Raw genomic sequence first — 25,140 nt, forward strand, 5'->3', positions numbered from 1 at the left:
ATGCACCGGAGCCATGAGGGCGGGCAGCCCCGGGGACCGGGCCGCCGCGCCCCGGCCGGAGCCGAGGCGGGCAAGGTGAGGGCTGCTGCCGCTGCGGCTGCTGCTGTTGCCGTCGGGGCTGGGAGCGGGACCGGGCAGCCCGAGGCAGGCGCGGGCTGGTACCGGGGGCCAGGGCCGGAGACGGGGTTGGGGCCGCTCGCTGCCTCCGCGCCCGAGGGGAGGATTTTCTATCCCGGCGTTTTCTGGGGCGTTTTGTGCTCAGCAGAGGGAGAGGGGGAAAGAATTTCGATTTTTAATTACTACCATTAAAAAAATCAAATTTGCAATTCTTTGGGTGGCCTGATGGATTCCCTGATTGACAGCCGGAATTGACACTCTGGGTACCTCTTATCTCGGGCATTTACGGCAATTTCTAATTGCAGGTAGTCTGTGGGGTTTTTTCAGCGCTTTGGCTCGCATGGGAACCGAGCGATTACTTCAAGAGGCCCGGGTTAAGTGCAGGCAGGGAGAGAATTCAATCCACATTCAAATTGCTTCATTAAAGAGACGCAGCTTTTGTTGCAAAGGATTTAAATGGCCACTAGAAAGTTCTTATTTATTGTTTTGAGGCGGTTTATATAGGGTGCCCCGCGCTCGCCCGGCGCATGGAGCCGCAGCCTCCCTCTCCCGCTCTCTCCTGCAAGGTGATGCCGCCGGAGCCGCTGCCCAAGGGGAGCGTCCGCTGCCTCGACCCGCACGCCCGAGCCATGGTAAGTGGGGCTGGGGACTGCTGGGACGCATCGGGATCTACCGGGCCGGAGGCTGCCGGGACACAGTGGGCCGGGGATATTGAGAGCTGCAGGAGGACTCGCCGGGATGTACCGGGCCGGGAGCTACTATGACCCACCGAGCTGGGGATACCGGGGGCTGCAGGGAGCCCTCGGCACGTAACGGGCCGGTTGCTGCTGGGATCCTCTGGGACCCGCCGGGCCGGGTATGCTGGAGGCTGTGGGATGGAGGAGGGAGGCTACGGGCCGGCGTTGAGAAGACTGGTGGGGTCCCAGTTAACGGCCTTGTGGCGGCTCTGCCCACAGTCGCAGCCCGACGGAGAGCCGCTTCCAGGTGCTCTGGAGAAGGAGGACGCTCGCTCGGCGCCCAGCACACCCTCCACACCATCTGTCTGCTCCCCGCCATCCTCCTCATCCTCTACGCCGTCGGCCGGCAAGAACGTCTGCTCCAGCTGCGGACTGGAGATCCTCGACCGGTACCTGCTCAAGGTGAGCGGCGGCAGGGGGCGGCGGGCGGGCGGCGAGGGGCGGCAGGTAGCCCCGGATCTCAGCCCCCTTCTCTGTCGCAGGTGAACAACCTCATCTGGCACGTCCGCTGTCTGGAGTGCTCCGTGTGCCGCACCTCGCTGCGGCAGCAGCACAGCTGCTACATCAAGAACAAGGAGATCTTCTGCAAGATGGACTATTTCAGGTAAGGGGCACGGGATGGAGGGCAGCTCTGCTCCAAAGCCCCGGCTCCGGTGGGGCTCAGCATCCTCGCTGAGCTGCTGAGGAAGCCGAGTCCACCGTGGTGCTGGCGGGTAGAAGGTTTGAAAAGCTTCTGGGATGCCCGAAACATCCAGGGGAAGAAGCGTCTCCTCGGGGCGCCGGGAGGACAGGCATTTGGGGCGCAGCTCCCTCACCTCCCGGAGGAGTTCCTTCCGGAAAGGTTCCTGAGCCACTCCATCTCGCTGCTGGGGTACCCGTGCCCCTCGGCTGGGACTATACGGGCCTCCCCGAGCTGCGGCACTGCGGCGGGAGACCCTCCGGTTGTGTGGCGGGGAACTGTCCCCTATCTCCCAGGGACATGTCCGATGAACGGTATAGTCTCGGGCTTTGCCAGGAGGCGAGTCAACGTGTATCAAGGGGACTGCGGTGCCGGGAGGCTCCTGGAAACCTCCGTCCGGGTTGTAGCGCAGCAAATGCCGAAGCATCTGTGGCAGGAGCGTGTTAAAGAATCAAAACAAATTACCGGCAGCGCAAGTCCCGTTAATTGCCCCGGGCCGGGGCTCGCCGGGTGCCACTGGGCTGGGTCCGGAGCCGTATCCCCCGGGGTAGCGTGTTCTGCAGGGAGGCTTCGACAGGTTTTTTTGGTTTTGCAACCACGGATTTTCTCCGAAAAGAGTGGTTTGAGGTGATAGAGGATCTTGAATTCTTATCCGGAGTTTAACTAAATATCCTAGTTCCTCGCTCTGATTTTCCTTATCCCACCAGGATGAGGGAATACGGTTTGCATCGGGAGGAAGGGGAATCACGGTCCAGGAAATGGGAATGACCCCGGCGGGGCGCGGGGGGCTCCGCAGCATCCTCCTGCCACGGCCAGCGAGGCAGTGGAAATACCTTTGAGATTTCTCTTGTGTTTTTTCCATCGAGAGGGTTTTCACTTACCGGTTATCCATGGCTCCGTGCGCCGCTTCGCCGGCTCCCAGAGCCGGATCGGTCCCCGAGGGGCTGCGGCACTCCGCTTTATTCGCCTTCGTTTTTGTTATTTTCTATATTCTTATTTTTTAACTGATATTTATTCGTGGTTTCACTGAAATCTCATTCGTTTCCAACAGGAAGGTTTAGGGGTGTCAGCGCTGCCGTTGTGCTGCTTCGGGGCACTCCCAGCGTTTCCATTAATTAATAACCGTTCCGACGGCGTTAAGGATTTTTTTTTTCTTTAAGAGTGGCATTTCCAAAAGCGGTTTTAAAGTACCGGCAGGGTCTCTAAACTGTGTCCGGGCAAGTATAGCCAGGAACAGCTGTTAACATTAATCCTGGTTAGCTGAAAGCCCCCTCGCAGTCCTCTCGCTCCGGCGGAGCTCTGCGGTCCTGCCGCAGACACCGGGGATGCCAGGGCAGAACCAAAACGAAAATCGCTCAAAGGCCAGCGGGACACCCCCGATTCCTGGGCGGCTGGTTCAGGGGACGGAGGAGGCTGCCAATCCGCCTTTTGAACTTAACTTTTGCACAGTAAGATGGGGTTTGGAGAAGGAGTTGTTTGGGGGATTTTTGGTGAAACGTGGTGCGGAGGCAGCGGCAGCGCTGGGAGCCGTCCGGGCGCTGGGCCTCTCCTCTCGCCCCAGCCCGCCCGTGACCCTCGGCCGAACTCCGGGCAGGCCCTGATCGGTGCCCGCGGCCGACAGTGGAGAAGGGTCGCTCCCGCCGTTCCCGGGCGGAGCCTCCGGGTTGAGCCCCGTCGTCGGGACTGGTCTGCGGCTGGGAGCCGCTGGCTAGGGCTGAGTAGGGTCCGAGCAGACCTTTCTTGCTGTGTCCGTTGCAAACCCGGCTCGGAAGGCGGCTTGCCTGGCCCCGGCACCTTCGCGACCCATGGAGCGTCCTGATCAGCAGGCTGCTGAGCCCAGGCTAGCCGGGACCCGGCACTCGGCAGAGGACAATTCTGCCTTGTGAAATGGGATTCGGTGTTTGTCGTTTACTGCAGAGGAAGTGCGGGGCTGTTGCGGTTTTTTAAAAGCAAAGCAGAAACCCCATCCTAGCACGTGGTGGTCTCTGGAGCCAAGGCAGGTGGCAACGGCTGGTGGGATGCTCTGCGCATGGAGCACACGGCAGCTTTCGTCCTACCAGTGCTGATACTCTGGTTCATGTGGTTGGTTTTGGGCAGCTGAGGCTGGGCTGTTCGGCCTGGGGTCGTCCATGGGCACTGCCCCACTACCCAAGGGAGAGTATGTTTGGGCCTGGTCTATCTGACCTTCCCTTCCCCGTACATGTGAGGGACTGCGTAAGCGCTGGCGCTGCCACGGCTCCGTGGCCTTGTGCGCGGTTTTGAGCAAACGCTGCTGTTTCCTGTGTCTTGTCAAATAATTGCATTTGGCATCCATGGCTTCAGTGCTTTGAGGAGAACCAAATTAAAATTTGAGCTCGTTGAGCAGAACATTGCGTTCCTGGGTGATGTGAGGCTGCTCACAGCCAAGCTTGCACGGCTCTGGTCAAGAAAGGCCTGATGTGATCCGGTTCTGATTCCCACTGTGACTGCCGTGGCTCACCGTCTCACTGGGCAGCACTTCGGCACACAAGCACGGAATCGCTGCCCCTCGTGTGTGTTCCTGGGGCTTGGGAGGGCCAGTGCCTGCAGCCAGTCTGTGGCTCAGGTGGCCTCTGTCACCCTCACCATTGGGATAATGCTTCTGCTGGAGTGCTGCTATGCTTAGTATGGAAATGGATTCACCACAGCAACCCGTTGCTGGTCTGCTGTGTGATTTGGGATGATGTCTAGAAACCATAGCTGACTCCAGGAGCTGTGTTAAGGGCTTCCTGTAGAGCAGGCCCGGGAGGAGACTGGGATGTTTGTAGCTGTGGGTGGCTCTGGGTGGCCCTTGCCCTGTTGCTGCAGCCAAGGGTGTATGGTAGGACTAAGGGAGCGGTGGCACCTGGGTGCAAATGGCATGTAAAGCCAGGATGCACTAGAATGTCCTCCCACCTCTGCTCTTCCCGCGCCCCAGATGTTGCAGCTGCCCCTATGGGAGGCAGGATGAACATCTCTGAAATTAGTCTTTCTAGGATGAGTTTTTCCTGGTAATGTTGGCAGTTTACACTTCCTGATGCTGACAGTCATGGATAGGCAGCAGCAGCCGACCACGAGCCATGTGTGTGGAGCCTGAGCTGATGGCTCTGGCAGGTGTTGGTGATGCCCCATCCTGTGCTATGGTGCTTGGCTCAGGGAAAGCCTCTAGCTCTGCCTCCTGCTGCAGTATGGTCCTGTCCCCATCCTTGTCCTTACCAGACAGATGTCAGGAGCCATGGGATGGTCCTCCCTTGGTGCCCTGCTGCTCCTTGCTGGCAGGTCTCTTTGGGCTATCACTGCCCTGTGAGTGGTGAATTAAAGACTGGTTTGCTTTCAGTGGTGATGGATCAAGGGAGCTGCTTGTAGATGTTTCCTCCCCCGTTCATGTGTTGCTGGTGCTAGCAGTCCCTGCCATGACGGTTTCTGCTGGGTGACAGTGGATGTCCATGCCTGACCCCAGCTCACCTTGGTTTTTGTAAAACCAGATTGCTGTGGTTGGTGCTGGAGGCAGATGCTGGCCAAGAGCTGTGAGTACAGCGTCAGTGGTTGCCAGTGCCGCAGCCTGTACATCCTCTGTGCCTGCATCTGCCTGCTGAGCCTCGATCTCTTGCGGGGCACGGCTTGTGCCGTGGCTTGGTAGGGGACAGCGATGCCAGCCCCTGCCTGTGCTGGCTGCCACAGCCACAAGAACTCCCATAGTCTCATCAACCCCTGCCTTGCTCCCTAGGGACTGCCACCAACCTAGGTGACTCACCTGGTCCCAGGGGACACCATACTGTGGGGCTAAGGATACCTCCAGTTCTTAGCTAGTGTATGATGGGCATGTGTGACTTTTTCTGCGCAGTGCCCTGAGTCTCACTTTCTCCTCGGTTCTGGAGTTGCTGTGACACACTCATCCCTGTGCTGTGCCCCTCCTCCTTGCAGCAGGCTGTGATCCAAGTGGGGAGCAGTGATTACCACGTGCTATTAGCTTGGTGAGCCTGCCCCTCATTTGATAGTGTTCAGCAAGGATGACTGTTTACATAGCACATTGTTCAAAGTAATTCAATTTACAGGAATGATCTTTACTTCTAAATAAAAAATTAATGCAGTTCTTTTGTTAGTGCGTTTACATAAACTAGCTGGCACAAAGTCAGTTTACAGCGTTCCCATCTGAAGTAAATTAGTGAAGTCTCTTCACTAAGTCTCTGTGTAATTTCAGCACAGAAATGTCCTCTTTAAAACAGTGTTTTCATTTTTTTTCCTTTCCTCTTCTCTTGGTCAGCTATGGTCAGACTGAAAAACTGAAACCTTTTCTTCCTCCCAGATAGTTTTGCAATTAGTAATGGCAGTACATGATGGCTTTTCTGCATCTTGCTGAGCCCATGGTGGGCAGCAGCTCTGTGGCATGAGGTCAGGCACAGGTAGTGAGTGGCAGCTATCATGGATTGGCTGGGCACAGGGCTGCTTGGAATCACTGAAAGCCAGGGGTTTGCTGTGCAGTATCTGTGCCGTGCAGGGTGTCTGTGGTGGTGGTCTGTGGTCTCAGTGTTTTGTGACTGAACTGAGAGATGCTGGAGCTGCTCAGGCAAGGGTGGCAGTGAGCAGCATGGGGGTAAGGACCATACAGTGCCTGCTTGCAGTGTGGGGTACAGTGAGACTCCCCAGAGGGCCTGAGGAAATGGTGGGTGACTGAGGGTGCAGAAGGAAGCATCATGGCTCTGAACAGAGCTTTGTTGGAGCCAGTGCTAGCTCTGTGGTGACAAAGGAGATGCTCTCTTCTCCCCTACTGTTCTTGCTGCCTCTTGCTGCATTTGTTATTTTAAGCAGCAGTTACACTAAAATGCAGAAGCCAAATGAAGGCCATGCCTGGCCTGTCTGCAGGCAGTACCTCCTGGCAAGCAGAAGCTGGAGGTGCACGGCCACGGGGCCACATCTGCAGCTCCCCTCTGTCAATCGCCTCCCTTGGCTGGCACTGTCCTGGCAGAAGTGGGTTTTTTGGAAGTGCACAATCGCCCAGCACCCAGAAATTGCCTGTTTGTTGCCTTCTCACTGCACCGAGCGGCTTCCCAGTGTAACTCACTTAAGTGCATTCGCTGCCCTCTTGCAGCGAGGAGGCTCCTGGTAGGAGGAAAAAGCAGATGCATGTGCCTGTACGTGTGAGGAGAGAACACATGGTTTGATTTATGGCAGTGGGAGAGAACCGGCTCCGACACAGTTTCCATTTGAGTCTCACACAGGCTGTTATCAAAAGAAAAAGCCCACGGGCTTGGAAGCTGATTCATGGAGCTGCGTCACCTCAGCCCCTTGCATATGTCTGGCACCACGGGGTCATGGCGAGTCACACCCTGCTCCTATCCACACTGCTGCCCTTGCCACTGCCTTTGCCAATGCCTGTTCCACCCTCCCGTGAAAGAGTGGTGCTGGTGGGATTATTTCACTGCAGTTCTTTCTCTTGGTAGACACTGTGGGGTTTGGGATGGATAGAGTGAGTGACAGGGTCAGTAGCAGTGCCCACACCCCAGTGTTGTGCTGCCTGCCCTCACCACCTGTCCTGCCTGCCCCTGCCTGCCCTCACTCTGCCCCTTTTCCTCCTGCAGCCGGTTTGGTACAAAGTGTGCCCGCTGTGGCAGGCAGATCTACGCCAGCGACTGGGTGCGGCGAGCGCGGGGCAATGCCTACCACCTTGCCTGCTTCGCCTGCTTCTCCTGCAAGCGGCAGCTCTCCACCGGTGAGGAGTTCGGCTTGGTGGAGGAGAAGGTGCTGTGCCGGATTCACTACGACACCATGATAGAAAACCTCAAGAGAGCAGCAGAAAACGGTACACAGCCCCCATGCCGCGGTCGTGGTTCTGCCCTGGGGACCATGCGGGGCTGACCCTGCTCCCTGCACTGAACCCCATCGCAAGGTGCTGGGGTTGGTCCTGTTGTTGTAAAGATGGGATAACGTCTTGTCCAGGGGGGAGGCTTGAAAGTGAGGCCCTGGGCTCACAGAAGGCTCATGGGGGTGCCTGGCAGACCTGTGTACTGCAGGCAATGTTGGGGACAAGACCGTGAGCCTGGTGTGAAGTGCATGAGGGAGCTGCTGGGATTTTGAGGCTGTGAGTCATGAATTTAAGAAGGTGGGAAAGCTGGCCATCTGACAAACCCTTCCCATCATTTTCCACCCGCCCCGCCTGCCTGGGGATGTGCTTCTCCCAGCTGGACCACACTGCTGCTGCCTCCACTGCGGCACACTGTGAGCAGCCAGCCAGCCTCTGCTTTCCCAATCAAGTCTGTGACACTGAGGTCATCCAGTGCTGCAGCTCCCATCCCCTTATGCCCAGCCCCATCCTCCTAGTCTGGCAAAGGCCAGAGAGATGCTTGGAGGAACATGTCAGTGGGGATAGTCTCATGTGGTGCACAGGGAGAACAGGTAGTGGTAGGAGCTGTCCTGTGTTGTGAAGCAGCTGAGATATGGCAGTGGCCACAGCTCAGGGGGCAGACAACCTCCTGGGCTTTGTGCTGCAGGAGCTCACTCCTGTGCAGGGCAGGAGGGAACTCAGCTGGGTCCTGCCCGTGGGCTGCCACCAAAGCTATTTTTTTTTCCTTCTTGCACTTGTGCCTGTGGGGAGTGATGACCAAGGCAGCTTCAAGGATGTTTGCTTTTATCACATGCTTTTGTTCCCACGGCCCCACGCCCAGGACCCTGCTGGGTGTTTGCTGGGGCATTGCCCTTGACTGGGAGCTGGGCCCTGGCCTTCTGTGCCACTTGCTAGTGCTTGGTGGGCACTGGGAGATAAATGCCATGCCTGGCCACGTGGAAACCATAAGCAACCTGACATGAAAATAATCAGTATTTCTGTTTACAGTGGTAAGAGAATGAAAACAGAGTGCCCAGTGGAGCTGGGAGGGTCCCAGCTCAGGGCATGGCTCACAGCATGTTGGCCCATATAGTTGGCTGCTGTGAAGGCTCAAGCGAGGTGGTGGGGAGCAGGGATGGAGGGGGAGAAGCTGTGTGGCCTGGAGGAGCAGGCTGGTGTGAGGATGGCAAAATCTGTCACCAAGGAGTCCTGCAGAGCCATTGCCCCAGCCAAAGGCTGAAGCGGTGGATTTGCTGCTGCTTTCAAGTTTCTGGTGGTGTGGCCTGAGCTCCGTTGTGTCAAGTAGTGCTGGGCACAGAGCAAATGTCCTGCATGGATGTCTGTGTCCAAGTGTCCTCTGGTTTTGAGAAGGGGACAGGAATCACTTTGGAGAGCTGCCGTTGCTGCAGAGCGAGGGCCGTGCTCCCCTCCTCCAGTAATTACCCAGCAATTTCTTCTGCACATGAGGTTTTACATACAAGAAAAATAAACAGATGTTGCTGGAGTCAGAGTCCCATTCATCATCTGAAAAGAACAAGTCAAACTATATGAGAAAGTCCTTCAACTCCAGCCAAGACAATCACAGCCCAGTCCAGCTTGCAGAGCATGTGCCGGGCTGTGCAGGCGCATCCTGGGAGCGGGGCAGACGCCAGCACCGCTCAGGCTCTTCCCTCATCCATCACTTGTTGGTGCTTCACCCGCACCGACAAGAGGGCCTGGCATGACAGGCTGTGGCAAGGACCCCAGCGAGGAATGAGCAACCCTGGCTCCAGCTGCCTTGCCCACAGGCTCCATAGCTGTGCAATCCCTGCCCAGCACATCCTCCTTCAGTGTAGTTGCTGCCCAGAGCCTGGGAATCCCATTTGGGTCTGTGACGCACAAGGCCGTGGAGATGGTGCTGCTCTTGGTGGTCTTCTGGGATCCCGGAGGACAAGTTCGAGGTGGATTTGGAGGATTTGGATGTGGTGCTTGGGGATATGGTTTAGAGTGAACCTTGTAGAGTAGGGTTCTTGGTTGGTCTTGGCGATCCTGAGGGCCTTTCACAACCCGAATGTTTCTGTGATTTCTGTGATTTGGCACTAAGGAAAGGAACAAAAAGATTTTTGAAACAACTGATGGAGGCAGAGTCCATGGGGGAAGATGAGGTCGCAGAGAGCAGTGTGGGGCAGGAGTGATGGATACTGGTGAGCTCTGTGGGGGCAGAGTTCCCTTGTGAGCCATTTCTTGGAAGCCATGGCCAAGTGCCAGTCACAAGTCAGGGCAGCAGGACACCAGTGCTTTCCTTCACACATCATACTGACACCCATCTCCTGCTGCCATCTCCCCATCCCTCATTCCCTGCAGCTTCCAACAACTTGCTGTATTTTTTTTACTTCAATGGTGACCTCCTTGGGGGTAGTGGTATCTCCTTCCTTGTGTGCAGAGGCTCAGCAGCCTCCACAGTGGTGCCCACTCTGCTCTTCCTGCAACTGCCTGCAGGAAGGCAAGCTATGGGTGCCCCATGCTGTGATGCCAGTCTTGTTTCCCCTCAATGGAGCAGCTGTTGCATGCAGGGCTGGCAAGCAGAGAGTTGGGCAGGGCAGTTTCTGTCCTGTGGCACATGGAGCTTCTCTCTTGTAGGCAACGGGATCACGCTGGAGGGGGCTGTGCCCTCAGAGCAGGACAGCCAGCCAAAGCCAGCCAAGAGGGCCCGCACCTCCTTCACCGCCGAGCAGCTGCAGGTAGTGGGACTGGTCCAGGGGAGTCAGAGGGACTATGGCTCCCCAGCCTTATCCTGACCCTTTCTCTCCTCTTCCTCTGCCCAGGTCATGCAGGCACAGTTTGCTCAGGACAACAACCCCGACGCACAAACGCTTCAGAAGCTGGCAGACATGACAGGGCTCAGTCGGAGAGTCATTCAGGTGAGGAGTGGGCAGGGTGTGGGCACCACTGGCCAAGCAGCACCAGGCTGGGCAGAGGGGTGCACCAAAAGGCTGGTACTAGACAGAACTCAAAGCCTTATAGTCCCTTGATCCCACCACATATCAGTCCCAGGACCTGCAGCATTCAGCAGCTTCATGCTGCCTCCCTGGCCCATCAGCTTGTGGGCTCCTGTAGTGGTGCCAGCACTGTCCCTCCTCTGTCTTGCTCATGGGCTTTCTATTTATTTTCCCTTTTGATGCAATGAAGATACTCAGCATAGAGCTCCAGACAGTCCCAATAAACTGCTGTGTGGAAAAGCTGCTGGTCCCATAGCTCTGTGCTCATCCCTGACAGCAGGCATGGACAACGTGGGCACTTCCCCAGCCACTGGCAGCTGTTCCTGACATGAACAGGCAAAATTAGCTGCTTCAGGAAGAGCTGGGGTGAAGAAGCTTAAAAAAGAGGAGTTTCACAGCCCCAGGAGACGCAGTGGCAGGAAAGTCCCCACGCTTGTGCTCTTCATGAGAGGAGGGAGAGCAGTGCCGTAGGGACTGAGAGAAACGTTCCTCAGCAACTCCCCGCTTGGTGTCTCTGGAGACAGCCTGGCTCTGCCCCTCGGTGACATTTATTCTCTTGACTTTAACGGTCTGCTGACATACTTTCTGCCTGCAATAAAAACACAAGTGATTAAAACAAATTCGGACCTTTCATCCAAGATTGTTTGGCCAACACCACATGTAAATTTCGTGTGTGAAAATCTGGCTCCAGCCTCAATTATTGAGATTCTTCCTTTAGCTAAGACCAAGCAGCCTGCACACTGGACTGTTCTTTATGTGGATCTTTTTTAAAGGCTCTTTGAGCAGGAAACGATTTGTCAAATGCTTACAACTGTTTCCTTCTCTCTGGTCCAGTGTGCTTGGCCTCAGAGCCGATCTTCGCTCGGAGAAGATCTTTACTTCCAGTTCTGTTTCAAAAGTTAAAGCACAAAAAAGAAATCATCACACTGGCATTAAAAAAAAAATCCGATTTACATGCATGTTTTAACTCTAAGATGTAATCCTCTAACTATTTCTTTAATTAAAAGCAGTGGGATATGTGCAGAGGACTCATACCTGCTGTTTTTATGGACCACGGCTGCATCCCACACGATACTCTCTTTGCTCATCTTTAATGTTCTGCTGATGTTGTTTCTGAATACAATAAGGCACAAGAGATTAAAACAATATTGTTTTTATTGTCCCTATAGTCATGTCTTATAAGCTTTTACTCAGTCCTTTTTACTCCTCTTGTCCCTTACCTTGTCAAGGCTCACACATTTCCCAGCTGATCTCAGCCATGCTTTTAGGCTGGACTGGCTGGGGTTGAAGGTTAAGGTCTAAATAAGACCTCGAAAGATGCTCCCATCGTTGGCAGCGGAAGCTGTGCAGGGATGAAGTTCGGCATCTGCACGGATGGATGAACCCAGCCCAGTGTGGATACAGGAGGTGTTTCTGCCTGGGCAGTAGTGTGCTATTGCCAAAGGCTTTCACAGCCCTTGCTGCTCAGGGAGCAGTTAATTGTTAAAATCATATTGGTGTGGGAGGGAATAATGTGATCCTCAAGGTGAGTTTCTGCACAGTCTAGTCAGAGTGTTTCACTCAGTGACTCCTGTGACTAGCTGGAAAGTTTTAATCACGATAGTAAAGAACAGACCAAGATAAATCAACAGCAGAAGATGCCACTTCAGGCATCCTAGAGTCTGCACTGCCTTGAGGCAAAAGTCTTGCTCTAGTGAGTGCAGAACAAACTCTGGAAGCTGGTGGGATGCTGGTGTGGCATTTCAGAGTGCAGCTTTCTAAAACGGATCGGTTTTTTCAGCACTTAGAAGAGACACCCACCGTAGGCGTTGGTGAAGGAGCATGCCTCAGCTGACTCCTCTGCTTTGACACAGAGTTTGCTGCTTTTGTTTCAGGTTTGGTTTCAAAACTGCAGAGCCCGCCATAAAAAACACACCCCCCAGCACACGGTGCCACCCTCGGGAGCACCCCCGTCCCGCATCCCCTCCTCGCTCTCTGACGACATTCACTACTCGCCCTTCAGCAGCCCGGAGCGGGCCCGCATGGTGACGCTGCACGGATACATAGAAAGTGAGTGCGGGCTCGCAGGGCTCCGGCAGCGGCGCGCTCAGGGGGGGCAGAGCAGTGCGGTGCTCAGGAGGGCAGAGCAGTGCGGTGCTCAGGAGGGCAGAGCAGTTGGGATCCTCAGGGAGGGCAGAGCAGTTGGGATCCTCAGGGAGGGCAGAGCAGTGGGGTGCTCAGGATGGCAGAGCAGTTGGGGTGCTCAGGGAGGGCAGAGCAGTGGGGTGCTCAGGATGGCAGAGCAGTTGGGGTGCTCAGGATGGCAGAGCAGTGGGGTGCTCAGGAGGGCAGAGCAGTTGGGGTGCTCAGGATGGCAGAGCAGTGGGGTGCTCAGGGAGGGCAGAGCAGTGGGGTGCTCAGGATGGCAGAGCAGTTGGGGTGCTCAGGATGGCAGAGCAGTTGGGATCCTCAGGGAGGGCAGAGCAGTTGGGATCCTCAGGGAGGGCAGAGCAGTGGGGTGCTCAGGATGGCAGAGCAGTTGGGGTGCTCAGGATGGCAAAGCAGTTGCACACTTGGGAAGGGCAGGGCAATGGGGTGCTTAGGGAGGGCAGGAAAGTGGGGTGCTCAGGAAGGGCAGTTGGACTGCTCCCTGGGAGCAGGCTGTAAGTTGCCCTGTGGCTCTTATGGTAGCCCCAGGAGTGCTGTCAATAATGGCCTTGTGCTGTGGATGCATGGCTGGCACACCTGCTGCTGCTGCTCTGGTCTGATGAAGTTTGCTTTGGGTTTTTCTGAAGGGCCACTTACAGGGAGCCCCAGATGAGAGAAGGAGGTGAGAGAGGACTGCTGCAGCCTCTTTCACTTTGTACCTCATCCCCAGAAAAGTCACTGCCCCTGATTTTATCCGACTTGTTCTTGGCCCTCCTTGTGCTTTGTTTGTCATGGAGAAGAGGCGTGAATGTGCCCCTGCGAGCATGGTGGTCAAGTGGTCTCCTTCCTGCTCAGAAGATCAGAGTTGTTTTTTCTAACAGTTGCCAAGTGTCAGTGAATCATTTGTGAGTGGCAGGCAGCTTTGACGGTGCCTGAAGGGAGGTTTTGGCTCCCTGACCGTTGTGAGGTTTCTTCCCTCTCTTGCCCACAGGGGTTGCAGTAAAACCTGGCTCCTGCTGCCCCTTTGCTTGATCCACTGGCACCTCTTCTTCCATGCGTGTCCCCAGCTGCTCCGATCGGGCCTGGCCCTGCTGGTTGGTGGGTGTGTGTCGTTTGTAGTAACAGAGGCTGAAGCCTCTTCTCATCCACAGGTCAGGTACAGTGTGGACAAGTGCACTGTAGACTTCCCTACACTGCTCCACCAGTACACCTCAAAGCAGACATGGAAGGACCACTGTCTAATAGGGGTGAGAAGGTAATTGTAGTCCCTGTTTCAGGCTTTGGGGGCAAATCTTGACTGTAGCAAAAGTTTTTGTGTAACCTCATTGCCACTGCCACTTGTCAGCATCACTGCTTCTCCATGATCTCTGGCAGCTGCTGCCCACTCATGTGTCTTAATTTTGCTAAGATTGGTGTACCAACTGCTGGTGAAAATAGCATCCCTTTGTCCTTCACTGAATACCCCTTGTTGTTGTGATGTGCTGGGATGCTGCTGTGCCTTGTGTTCACTGACAGCTTTCATCATTCTCCTGCCTGAACTCCTCTTTCTGGTTTCTCCCCATCCTGTTTGCAATCAGCTACCTTCTCCTGCTCTGCTCCTGGGCCATCTGCATGCTCTGCTGGTGCAGATAGCAACTGGCTGTTAACAGCAGAGTAGAAGGATCTTTACTATGTGTTAACTTTCCATTTTTTCATGAGTTATTAAGAAAGATTAATTTCTTGGGGATTTCAGCATTGCTTAAAAAAACCAAACAACTGCCTGTTACAATATCTGAAGTAGGAATGATATTTCACAATGTCTGGCCAGGAAACACTATTGCATATTGATATTGTTCTGCTCAGCACTCACAGTGTCTGTTCTAACACAGAGCTTATTTGGGGACAAGTCTTTTGAAACATGCTCAGACTCATAGGATTTTATTTAGCATCCCAGTTCAAGAGGTTTCCTTCTGAGGAAACGCTGACCCTCTATCAGCTCTTACTGGTTTCAGCTTTTGTCTTTACTATTAGAAGTTCTCAGCATCTCTCTCTGTTCAGTGCAGCAGTGGTAGCTGATTAAGCTCTGTTTCAATAGGCACAAGCAGGGCCACAGCAAAGTCACTTCTTCAGCATAAATGCTACCCTTTTGTCATGATGTCTGCACAGAAAGCTGGAGAACTTTCAGAAAATACTGTACAGTCCTGGTGCTGCCATCCAGAGAAACTCCACTGCAGCAAGTAGTTCCTCTGATTTAAATGCAATTACTTTACTTGCAGCTGTTGCAGAGCTGGGTTCTCAGGACACAGAGCTGCCCCTGACCAGCTCCTTTTCCAGACAATCACTTGCACATTGAATTCCTGAAACCTGAAGCAGACTCTTTTGCCTCATTCAAACTTTTTAAAAAGCAGTGATAGCTGAGATCCTGGGAAAGCATGTGTGAGTGCTGAGTCTCCATTTCCCTCTGCACGTGGGGCACACAGACCCACTTCTCTTGGGGTACCCTGTACACTGACTGTGGGAGAACTCATCCAGGTCAGTGGTTGCTTCCCCTGGTTGCTGGCAAGGGCAGATGCTGTATTTTCAGAGCAGGGAGGAGCAGTGGTTTGAGGTGGGTAGGGAACTGTTGGCAATGGTCTTCACCTTTCTTGGTAGCTGTGTATCAGAATGAACAGTTTAAATGCAGGTTTCAGTGTGTTGCTCAGTATGATGTGGTTTCACAGCTGAAGGTGTGACCAGAGGTGTATGTCTCTTTCAGGCTGTGTGTTGCCACAGTCCTGTTACCTCTGCCTGTGTCTTCCCCAGCTGGCTCTGTTCTATGGGCAGGGCTGGCAGCTCTGGGGCAAGAAATAGTTCCAGAGAGGGTTTATCTGCTGGGAAGTGGCTGCCAGAGCAGGGCACATGTCTCCTCTGTTGGGCTCTGAGAGCATGTTTCTACCTGCCCCTGAAAGCAGCTAATGCTTGACTCCCGTTTCTCCCACCTAGGTCATCCTCTTTCAGTACTGACTGCGCGAACTCTTCCTCATCTGCCCATGGCGCTACCAGCACCACTGCCCCTCAGCCGCTGAAACGCAGCCTCCAGCCCAAGGCAACGGTGGTCAGTCATGCAGGAGAAACTCAGATCCAGCCCTCTCAGTTATTGCCATTGACCAGCACCTAACAGCCACTCTTATTTCTCCAGCGACACTCTGTGTATGTGTGTGTTGAGTGCAGAGTTACATTTTTCACTTGTTTCTTGTGGACTTGTAGAATGACCGTGAGTCTCTCCAAGGCAATGCCAGACACAGTCAAAAGTAGTGACTCTACTGTGCTTGCAAATCTTGCTCCCATCCCATGGGAATATGAATGAACCAGAACACGAGTCTCAGGGGGATCGATGGTCACCTCTGAACATAAAGGAAGGAGGAATTGACATGGTTTGGCCTGATTCTCTTTTTGCACCAGTGAAGCGCTGTCGGTTCCTGGACATCCCTCCTTATTTCCACTTGCATGTGTGAAATCTGAAGTGGGCTTTTTGGCTCAGCAACTCGATATACACACAGACCTTCCTGAGCCAAACTCGTGGGTAGCTGAGACTCCACTAAGTGGAAAACATGATGCCAGCTGGAAATAGGCAGTTTCTCTTCCTTCTCAAAGTGCTTTAGAATCACATGTCCTTTGATCACTCTAAGGTAAGTAAATCTTAGTGTTTTCCCCCCCATTTTATAGAAGGGGAAACCAAGATGTCCTAAACTGGGAGAACTGTGGGGGATTGGTGGCAGAGCCAGCTTTAGCACCCTGAAGTTTCTGATTGTTGACTTGTTCTTAGAACACTGAATATCTCTCTCCTCACGCAGCCATCTGCCAAATGATTTTATTTGATTGTTTTGTTGGTTTTTTTAAACTCTTGCTCTTTATTAACAAGTTATTTCCTTGGAGTCATATTGGATCACAAATGTGTGATTTTAGAATGTACCTACACAAAACTCTCAGACACTCCATACTCTGAGACTGGGAAATCCAAAGTGGAAGCTGGCTGTAAAGGTGCTAGAAATGTTCTGCCCTGGTGTGGACCCAGGTTCAGTCAGTGGAAAAAGTGGGGTGGAAACTGGAGACCAGTTAAAAAGGTGAAAGCCACAGTAAGAGCAGCAGAAACAGGTGCTAGGTGAGTAGACAGGAAGGTGATGGGGTATTCCTTCATCTGACAGCATCGCTCTGATTCCCTCTGTCCTCCTGTTGCTCTCCCTTGCTGGACTATGGCTGTTGCTCCTGCCAGTTCACCATTCTCGGGGGATTGCTGCTGGAGGGGCAGGTACTGCAGGGCTCAATGCAATAGGAAAGGAACTGCTCAGTAGTCTGGCCCCAAGTCAGGAAGAAATCTCTGAAATGACCCTTCACTGACAGTAATAACAAAAAGTAAACAAGTAACCTCTGCCAGCCCTTCTCAGCTTACACCAAGCCAGGAGCAGGCTCTCTCCACACAAGCACACAGGTCTGTCTTGCTGCTGAGTGCCTGTGAGGCTGCATTTCCAAGAATGTGAAAGCCTTCCATGAGCCACAGTTAGTGTAGAGTATATGACTGGCCTGTGCCTGAGGAACAGAAGAGGGGAATCCATCTGTTATATAACTTGTTTTTAATTTGAACTCTAGATACATGTGTTTTTCTCTCTGGGAGATCCTGGACCAATCTCCAGCACCAGCTGGGTAGGCAGCCAGCTCAGTGGTTTGGCCAACCCGTTTTGTGCACACAGCAAGCACACAGCAAGCGTCCTCCTGCCAGTGCCCCTGAGCTGCAGGTGACACTGGCAGCTCTGCTCACTGCTCTGCCTGCATGGGGATGGCATAAGGAGATGCAGATGTCTGCTGTGCTGGCCACTAAGACCTTTCAGTTGGAGAAGTAGCTGAGTACAAGCATGTGCTGATATTTGCTGGAACAAATACACACATACACACACATGCACACCTCTCTCTGTGTGTGTATGCATTAGAAAATACAGAGAGAGGAAGAGTGTGATGGGAACCCCTTGGACAGTTAGGCCAGTATTCTGTCTAACTGCAGCTAGCAGCTCTACCCACAGTTTAAAATAACCGGTGCAAAGAGAGAGGAAATTGTGTCCACAAAGTGCTGTTGTCACCTCCTGATGCACAAATAACCATTTCCAGTGCGTGGCCAGCGGCAAGGCACTCCCACATGCCTGACCTGACTGGAACCACTGCTGCAGAGGCATCCCCTCAGGGAGGGGACAGTCACCGGTTGCACCTACTGCAATCACTTTGTCCTTGTGGTAGGGAGTGAAGGAGGAGCATTCCCTTTGTTGGCTGTTGGTGGTTGGTGGAGCATTTGTAATCATGAGGTTGAGGTGGGTTGCTGTGTCCACATGCAACATGGTGGTGGTCAGCAGGGGCCATTGGGGCCCAACTTTCTTCTTCATTTGTGCTTGCACATCCTGATGATTGTTTAGTTGTGGAATTAGTGCCACAAAGGAATGGGTAGTTAATTCATTTAAGACTGAAGGAGAGACTTCAGGCTTGTAACTGGACATCCCACAGTACTTGAGATTTCCACAGCTGTTTTGTTGGTGTGATGCATTCCTCCTCTGTCTTGGCAGTGCAATGAAAGGGAAACTCTTAAATGTGTATCTGCTAAATACCAGCTCAGTTATTGATCAAAGCCCCCTACTTGTGAACTGTACTGTACTGTACATCAGTGTTTTTGTAACCAATGCCACTGACAGGACTGACATGCAAAGCCAAGGGCAAGGGCACGTGGGTGCTTCTCTCCAGTGGAAGGGAACTCACCACTAGCCATGGGGTGAGCTGCCCCTCATGGACTGGGCTTGGGGCGCTTGCCCCCGCGAGTAGCCAGGAGCAGCTTTGCTAATTCAGAAATCAGGCTCTGTTTATATTAAGCCCAAACTGTTTGCAAAAACTGGAAGCAATTCAGCTTGTGCAGTTTTAGAGCTAATTATGTGTATGGAAAATACTCAACTGTACCAAGAATGTAAGAAATTCTCTAATTTATTCAATACATTGTTTCACAACATATTTCACACTGACTGTTGCCACTGAACCAAACCTTATCTCAGGTCATTTGCATTCATCTCCTGTCTGTAGATTAAAAAAAAAAATAAAATGAAAATCATTCTCATTTTCTTAGTTTATTCAGTAATTGCCAAATGGGTTCTGGTGCAGCAATGCAGACTCCACGTACTGAACTTTCCCAGTTGCTATTTACAAGACCTTTAGCAGACAAAATCCGATGCAGATAGCCAGTGCAAGGCTTTTCACTCGCGTTTAGTGAGGTATCCAAGTACGGCTAGGATCTGGAAGTGGAATGGTTTACGATTTTATTACCAATGATTTATTTTTTTGTCAGCTCATGCTGGTTAACCCCAATGCCCGAGCTAAAGGTGCTTACTACACAACTCACTAGTTGGGATGATGGGGGAGTGGGAACCAATCCTGCACTTACTATCAGGGCTCTCTCTTGTAGGATGCCAACTTTAGACACATCGGTTTTATTTTTCATCAGCCAATCATTTTGTTGTAGCATGTTGCAATTCTGCATGTCTTGGCTACAATGGTTAAGAAAAAAAGGATTTCTCTGAATGAGTGGACAGTCAAGACTAATATTTATTTAAAAAAAAGAAAAGAAAAAAGTAAAACTAAATTGTAAGCACTTTTTTGTAAAACCAATGTCTGTTTTGTTACATACTTTTAATGTTGTGCTTTGTAAATGTCTTATTTGTGTAATAAATAAAGTTAATGCAAGTAGAAGTGCTGGCACTTACATCCAGAAAATGATGTAATTCCATTTTATTTTATTTTTAAATACTTTCTGGCTTACTAATCAAGCAGCAACCCACCCAGTTCTCCTCTTTTATTATTTTGTTAAACTCTGGCTTCAGGAGAGTTCAACAAACGTTCGTAGTAAATGGATATAATTTCCTAGTTAGCAAACCAGTCATTAAAGAATACCTCTGGTGTACATTATTACAATGATCAATCAATATCAAAGTACTGAGCAAAAAGAGAGGAAAGGAATTCACCAGGACAGCTAACTAAAATCTGGGAAAATAATGTTGATTAAGATGGATTTGAATGACTTAAACACCGAATCTGAGGCACTCTTTTAAACAAATTGTTTTCAGGCTTAATAACATTTATGTGTACTAACTACACACCTCTCAGGAATATTATTGTGAGTACAGTCTGCCTTGTTTTTTTCCATGCCTTTTTCTCAGTGTGACTGATTAAATGATTATTTCCAGTTTTGTTTGTGCTGACAAAGATGACAAAAAGATTATATTCCTGTAGAGGGAAAGGGTGAGACAAATCCACAAGGACAAATTAGGTTTATTGTGAATCAGATTACTTGCTTTGGAATATTGTTGTCTAGGGGAAAAAAATGGGTGTCATGGTTTTGCTTTCTGATCAGTTGTTTCATCCCAAGCTTTCCGGCAGGTCTGAATGATCCATTCATGCTCATCATCATCTAAAAGGGAGATAAGAGAATGCCAAACATCACCATGTCAGATCTGCTCTGTGCATCACTAGGGCCCGGCTCAAACAAGCAATTTTTCCTTTGAGCATTGAATCAATTTTTAGCCCTTGGCTTCTCTTAAACCCCCTCTTTTTTTGTTTCTTTCAAAGACTGTGTGCTGGTTTGTTGGGATCTGTGGGGGCAGGAGGTACTGGATGTGGCAGTGACTCTGTTATTCCTCTGTTTGACCAGATAAGCTTGGACAGAACTATGAGATTTACACACACAGGTTTTATTTGCTGGGTTATTGACAGGAGATGTGCTGGAGATCTGTGGAAGCTATCAGGAACGAAGCTACACTTTTTTAGATACTGTGTCTGCGTTGCTTTTGGGGGTTCTGAAAGTTAAAATGGAATTTTTTTGTCTTCCAGCTTTTCTTTTAATGCTGTTTTTGAATTGTACATTATGACAGGTAGCGAGAAGCTGGTGGAGTGGCTGATGGGTGTGATTTAGAGCATCTTCTGTGTCCCTTGTTAGTATTCATGTCTGTCGTATTTATTCTCAGAGCATAATGACAGTGTGGAAAGGAAAAAAAACAAAGACTATGTAGGAAAAATAACAACTGTCAAGCAAAGTTTGAATAGAAATCTTGTGTATGGTTACAAAAAATAACTTGGCAAATGTGGCTTCTTAATTCCAGGGATTTAAACAGTCTTGTCTCCAAAAAACTGTTCTGCAGCCTTTACTTTACTGTTTGCAAAGGGGAAAAGAGATCTGTGCAGCAGACCAGGAAAAACAAACTTCAAAAAGCCTTGAAAAAAAAATCAAAGTCTCAGTTAAAACAATACCTATATTTATTTTTATATAAGTGAAATGTATGAGAGCTGCTTCTTGTGTTTACCACTGTCTTAACAAATTCCTATTAGCTGCTTGTGCTGTGTGCTTCTAACCTGCCTCCATCTCCATTTGAAGTGGTTTGTAGCAGCCCTTACAACCTGACAGAATAGATGATTGTGAGAGGGGCTGTAACCCCAGCACGGTGACCACCGCTTGGCACTGCTCGCAGTCCTCTTGTTTACACAGCTGCCCTGCAGAGCTGGGCGCCCTGCTTAGGTAGGTCAAAACAGATCCAGAAAGAAGCACGTTGCTTGTAAGGACCCAAATCTTCACGGAGATATTTCGACTGTGGAGTTGGCATATGAAATGAGAAAAGTGGGAAGGTCCTGGGAATGAAGTTGTGCTGAGCTAAGCAGTGAGAGTTCACAGAAGGGTGTGTGACAAGTTAGGTCTGATGCACAACTCCTCAAGCTTAGGGGGGGTTATCTTACTGATTGCAGTGGGGTTTGAATCAAGTCAGCTTTGTCTTTCCTTTTTCCCTTCCCTTGTTGGTTTTGGTTTGTTTTTTTTTCATGCTACCCTCCCCTTTTCTCTCGTTGCTGGCTGGGTGAGCCGAGTGCACACCTTCACGGCTGGCAAGATGCTGCTCGCACGCAGCCCTCTCGGCATGCTGGTGAAAGTGGACTTAAGGAAAGGATGTGTCAAGGCACTTGCCCCTTGTCTGAACAGCAGCACTCATCTGCCACCCGTGACAGCCTGTAGTCAGACAGGCTTGGACTCACAGAAGGTTTTCCCTAAAAGCCTGCTCTCCAGTTTGCTCTTTGCGTGCAGTCGCTGCTTTCCAGACAAGTGCTTGCTTGTGCCTTCTGACCCTCCTCTTGTTTCCCACTCAAGTGCTCTGGCTTGCAAAAGCTTGGGTTTGGTGGTGAGTGCCCACCTCTGAGCAGCAACCCAGTGACCATGAATGGGTTGGAGAACACACTTGTACTGCCATTGTTCCAATAGCTCAGCCTATGGGCTTGCTTTCATGACTGAAAAAATGGTTATTATTTGGCCAGTACAGTTCACTTCTGCTCTTTCTGTGTTCCACTGTCATGATCTGTTTTTATCCTCCATGCCTACGAATTAGTAGGCTCGATGAGAAAATACCCTGCTAATGGCACATCCCTTATTTAGGTTAGAGCTAGGAGAAAATAAATGCTGGGAAATATGCTAAAAGGGAAATGATAAAGACGAGCACTGAATCTTGCTGAAAGGCCATGCAGTCCTTACAGAGGCAGATTCTACTGAGGGCTGCAGCAGGAATGCAAATGTGGTCCTTAAGCTTTCTTAAAAACAACATCAAAGGCATAATCAATGTGCTGGCTTTTGTTCTATGCACTAGGTGTTCCAGCACAGTAACAGCTCCATCACGTGAGCCTGGGCTATAACAGATATTGTCCAGCCTGGGCAGCAATGTGATTTTAGCTGGAATCACTTTAACTAAACAAAATAGTTTATCTGGGCTTGTAATAATTGCATGAAAATGAAGCTTTGTCTATTTCTACCACGGTGAAGAAATAAACAAAACTTACACTTGCTGTACATCACCACTACCTATACCCCACTTGGGTACAGATGTAGGTGGCTCATCTAAGTGCTAGAAATGATTATCCTGCCTTCCCAGTGAGAAATCTACAGCTCTCACTGTGCTGAGCATCAAGGACATAAACACTAAGAAAGGCAGATGCTAACTTGGCTTCATTTAACAGGTTTTCAACACATCCTTGGTTTGCCCAGATTGTTTCATTCTGCACTCTGGGTTTCCCTGGCCTCCTGGGAAAGTACACAAGGCAGGTTGCTGTAAGGATTTTACTCTTCCCAGACTCATGCCAGAATGGCTCAGTTCATGCAGTGTTTTGATCACATGCAAATTAAATATGTGTTCATAAGCACTGCTTAACTTGCATATGGTTTGATGAGACTCAAAAAGGAATGAGACAGATGAATTTCAACTTTTTATAGGAGAAAAACAAATAGATGTGCAGGCTTGATATCCCAGCAAATAACCTAACCCAAATCCCCATCCACCCCAGGCACAGTGTACCTCTGGTCCTTGCTCTAAGTAAGGGGAAAGGAAAGAACTGATCCAGCACAGCAAGGAGAACCACAAACCCAGAGATGAGAATGGCCCCAGGGCTAGCTATGTGAGAAGAGCCAGGGAAATATTAGAATGTAAAGAGTTAAGCTATGGTAAAACATACTTTTGCTACACTAAAGAAGACTGGTTGATAATTACTGTAGTTTTAGGGCTATTTGAATCAGTGCAGCTGCAACCTCTTCAGTAGTAACCCCTGAAACAAGACAAACTGGGTTTATTGTACTGAACAAGTCTTAAAGCTCCTCCCTGATTGTTAGTAATTGGCAGCAATGGACTTAACAGCCTCTTGACTACCCTTTTTACACTCTACCTGACTGTGCAGCTAACAATTTAAATCACAGATGCCGATCCTTCTTTGTGGCAGCTGCTTGTTAACTACACGTTCCTCTTTTTCTGTCACTGGCTGCTTCCATAACCCTGCAACACCAGGGTTAGATTGGAGAATCACATTTCATCAATATTTAAAATGGAATTAAACCTTGAAGTTTGATTAATGCTACCAGATAGTGAGTTGTAATTACTATTTTGCAAATTGCAATTGTTTGAATATGTTAATATGATTGTCTAAGCACATCTTCACCTTCAGAAGTAATTTTCCCTTTAAAAGAGAAAAAAAAAAAAAACCCAACCCAAACCCAAACTCTTTAATCAGTGGTAAATTATCACCCTGTGCACAATTAGGTACTATGGGGTTCTCCACGTTGTGTGCTGAATTTTGTGTCAGCTCATTTATCTTTAGAAGTTTATCCATTTTCTTTTGGTTTAGGTTTTTCAAAGATTGGTGGAACTGACTTGGCTGAAATGGGACTAACCATGTTGATATTTGAAGATAAAGAGGAAAAACGATCCTTGTCTGAAAATCTTCTTGCACTCTGGTCTATTCCTGCTCAGTTAGTAAATAAGAAATTCTTTCTTCCTAAGTTAGTGAACAACAGTGGTTATGACCATGACATATCGCTGGGGTCTTGAAACAGAGAGAATGAGAGATCTTAATGGATGAGCTATCAGACTCTCTCTGAGTATTGACTGAGTTGTAAAAATTACTTTCTTGTGTGTCAGTCAACACCAAGCAGTTTTCTAGCATCCACAAAATACATTTTGGATAGTGTGGGTCAGATCCTCAGGCAGCCCAAAGTGGGAGAGCTCCTCTTTTCTTTTTGTGATTAATTCAGGCTGTTTTCATCAAGCAGGCAGAGGCACACGGAGCCGACCCTGGTAGCCACCTGCACGAGTGATCCCCAGAAACAACATCTGCCCACAGCAGATGATTAACCAGGGGTACAAGTCCTACTGATCTACTGTTGGACACTGCCTACACGGTCACCAGGTCAGTTCAGATAATATTTGTAGGCAATGAAGACCAGATTCAGTTGGTTGTTCTGTGTTCCTGTAAGGAGCGCATTTCAAAATGAGTTCCTCTCAACAAATACTGCTTTGCAAGTTTTGTCCTTGTTTTGGGTGGCTTTAGATGAAGCTCCAAACACCAGCAAATCCAGACAAGCATCTGTCAAAGGTGCAGGTGTATTCCATGGTGAGCACAGCCTGCAGCCTACTGAAATCTGTGGATTTCTGCCCAGCCTCTCTGCAAAATGAAGCCACTTGCCTGATTTTCAGTGTTCAGCCTAAAAGTAGCTACAGAAGAGCCTTCCCCAACTACACACTCCAGATTTATCTCTCAACTGGGATTAGAAACAGCTGAAAATTCAGGGTGGCCTTGCTTCAGGGTGCTTCCGAAGGATGACTTGCAAATACACTGTAATTTAGGTGCATTTAATCTTCCCATATTAAATGCATATTGCAAAGTTTAAAATTATTTGCTTCTAGCTATCATGTTTCTGTGTTGCTTATGGAAAGCTCAGCTGTGAGAGACTTCTTAGACTCTGCATGCTTGGGTGTCTGCTACGATGGAGGGTGGAGACTGTCAGCAAATAGCAGTATGGTTGTGTAGGCTTCTGGGGTCTTAACCACTTAGAGATACACAGGAAAATGTACTGCATTGAAATAACAATATTTAGTGGCTTATACAGGGGAAAAAACTACATTGTTCAACTCAGAAACCTGGTCTGACTTTGTCTTAGGTCATCATACTGCACTTTGCAGCTGTGCTTGCTCCCAGTGTTGTTAAGACTTTGCCTACATTGGAGATGTGATGCTTTCCAAAATTCGGATCCTTGGCTCCCTCCTCTATCCAAAGGCAAGTTAGGACCACGTGTGAGTGGGCATCATCCCTTTGTTCACTCTTGCTTCTGTTAAAGCTTTTGTGAGCCAG

At 50.3% G+C, this 25,140-nt stretch overlaps 2 protein-coding genes across 6 annotated transcripts in view; one reads left to right on the plus strand and one right to left on the minus strand.

Moving 5' to 3' along the window:
* Positions 1-24,646, plus strand: LHX6 (LIM homeobox 6). 5 transcript variants are annotated; one of them, XR_010308471.1, is made up of 11 exons: positions 1-75; positions 609-749; positions 1,074-1,256; positions 1,337-1,458; positions 7,110-7,330; positions 9,971-10,071; positions 10,156-10,251; positions 12,204-12,378; positions 13,608-13,711; positions 15,418-16,103; positions 23,638-24,646. XR_010308471.1 is itself a non-coding variant. In XM_064171463.1 (10 exons), exons 1-10 carry the CDS (start codon positions 1-3, stop codon positions 15,436-15,438), a joined length of 1,239 nt encoding a protein of 412 aa, XP_064027533.1. In that variant the 3' UTR covers positions 15,439-18,559. The 5 variants fall into 5 exon arrangements, 4 of the variants coding, with proteins under 4 accessions (XP_064027533.1, XP_064027535.1, XP_064027536.1 ...); XM_064171463.1 differs by lacking the exon at positions 23,638-24,646 and having other exon boundaries at positions 15,418-18,559; XM_064171465.1 differs by lacking the exon at positions 23,638-24,646 and having other exon boundaries at positions 13-75; positions 684-749; positions 15,418-18,559.
* Positions 18,412-25,140, minus strand: part of MORN5 (MORN repeat containing 5) — a 15,470-nt gene continuing 8,741 nt past the window's right edge. The window contains exons 5-6 of the mRNA XM_064171467.1: positions 19,791-19,906; positions 18,412-18,734 (exon numbers count right to left, since the gene is read on the minus strand). Of these exons, the coding sequence (XP_064027537.1) occupies positions 19,827-19,906 (80 nt within the window). The 3' untranslated portion in view covers positions 18,412-18,734; positions 19,791-19,826. The remainder of the gene's footprint in view (positions 18,735-19,790; positions 19,907-25,140) is intronic.

This window comes from Pogoniulus pusillus, chromosome 35 (genome assembly GCF_015220805.1).
Source record: "Pogoniulus pusillus isolate bPogPus1 chromosome 35, bPogPus1.pri, whole genome shotgun sequence".
NCBI lineage: Eukaryota > Metazoa > Chordata > Aves > Piciformes > Lybiidae > Pogoniulus > Pogoniulus pusillus.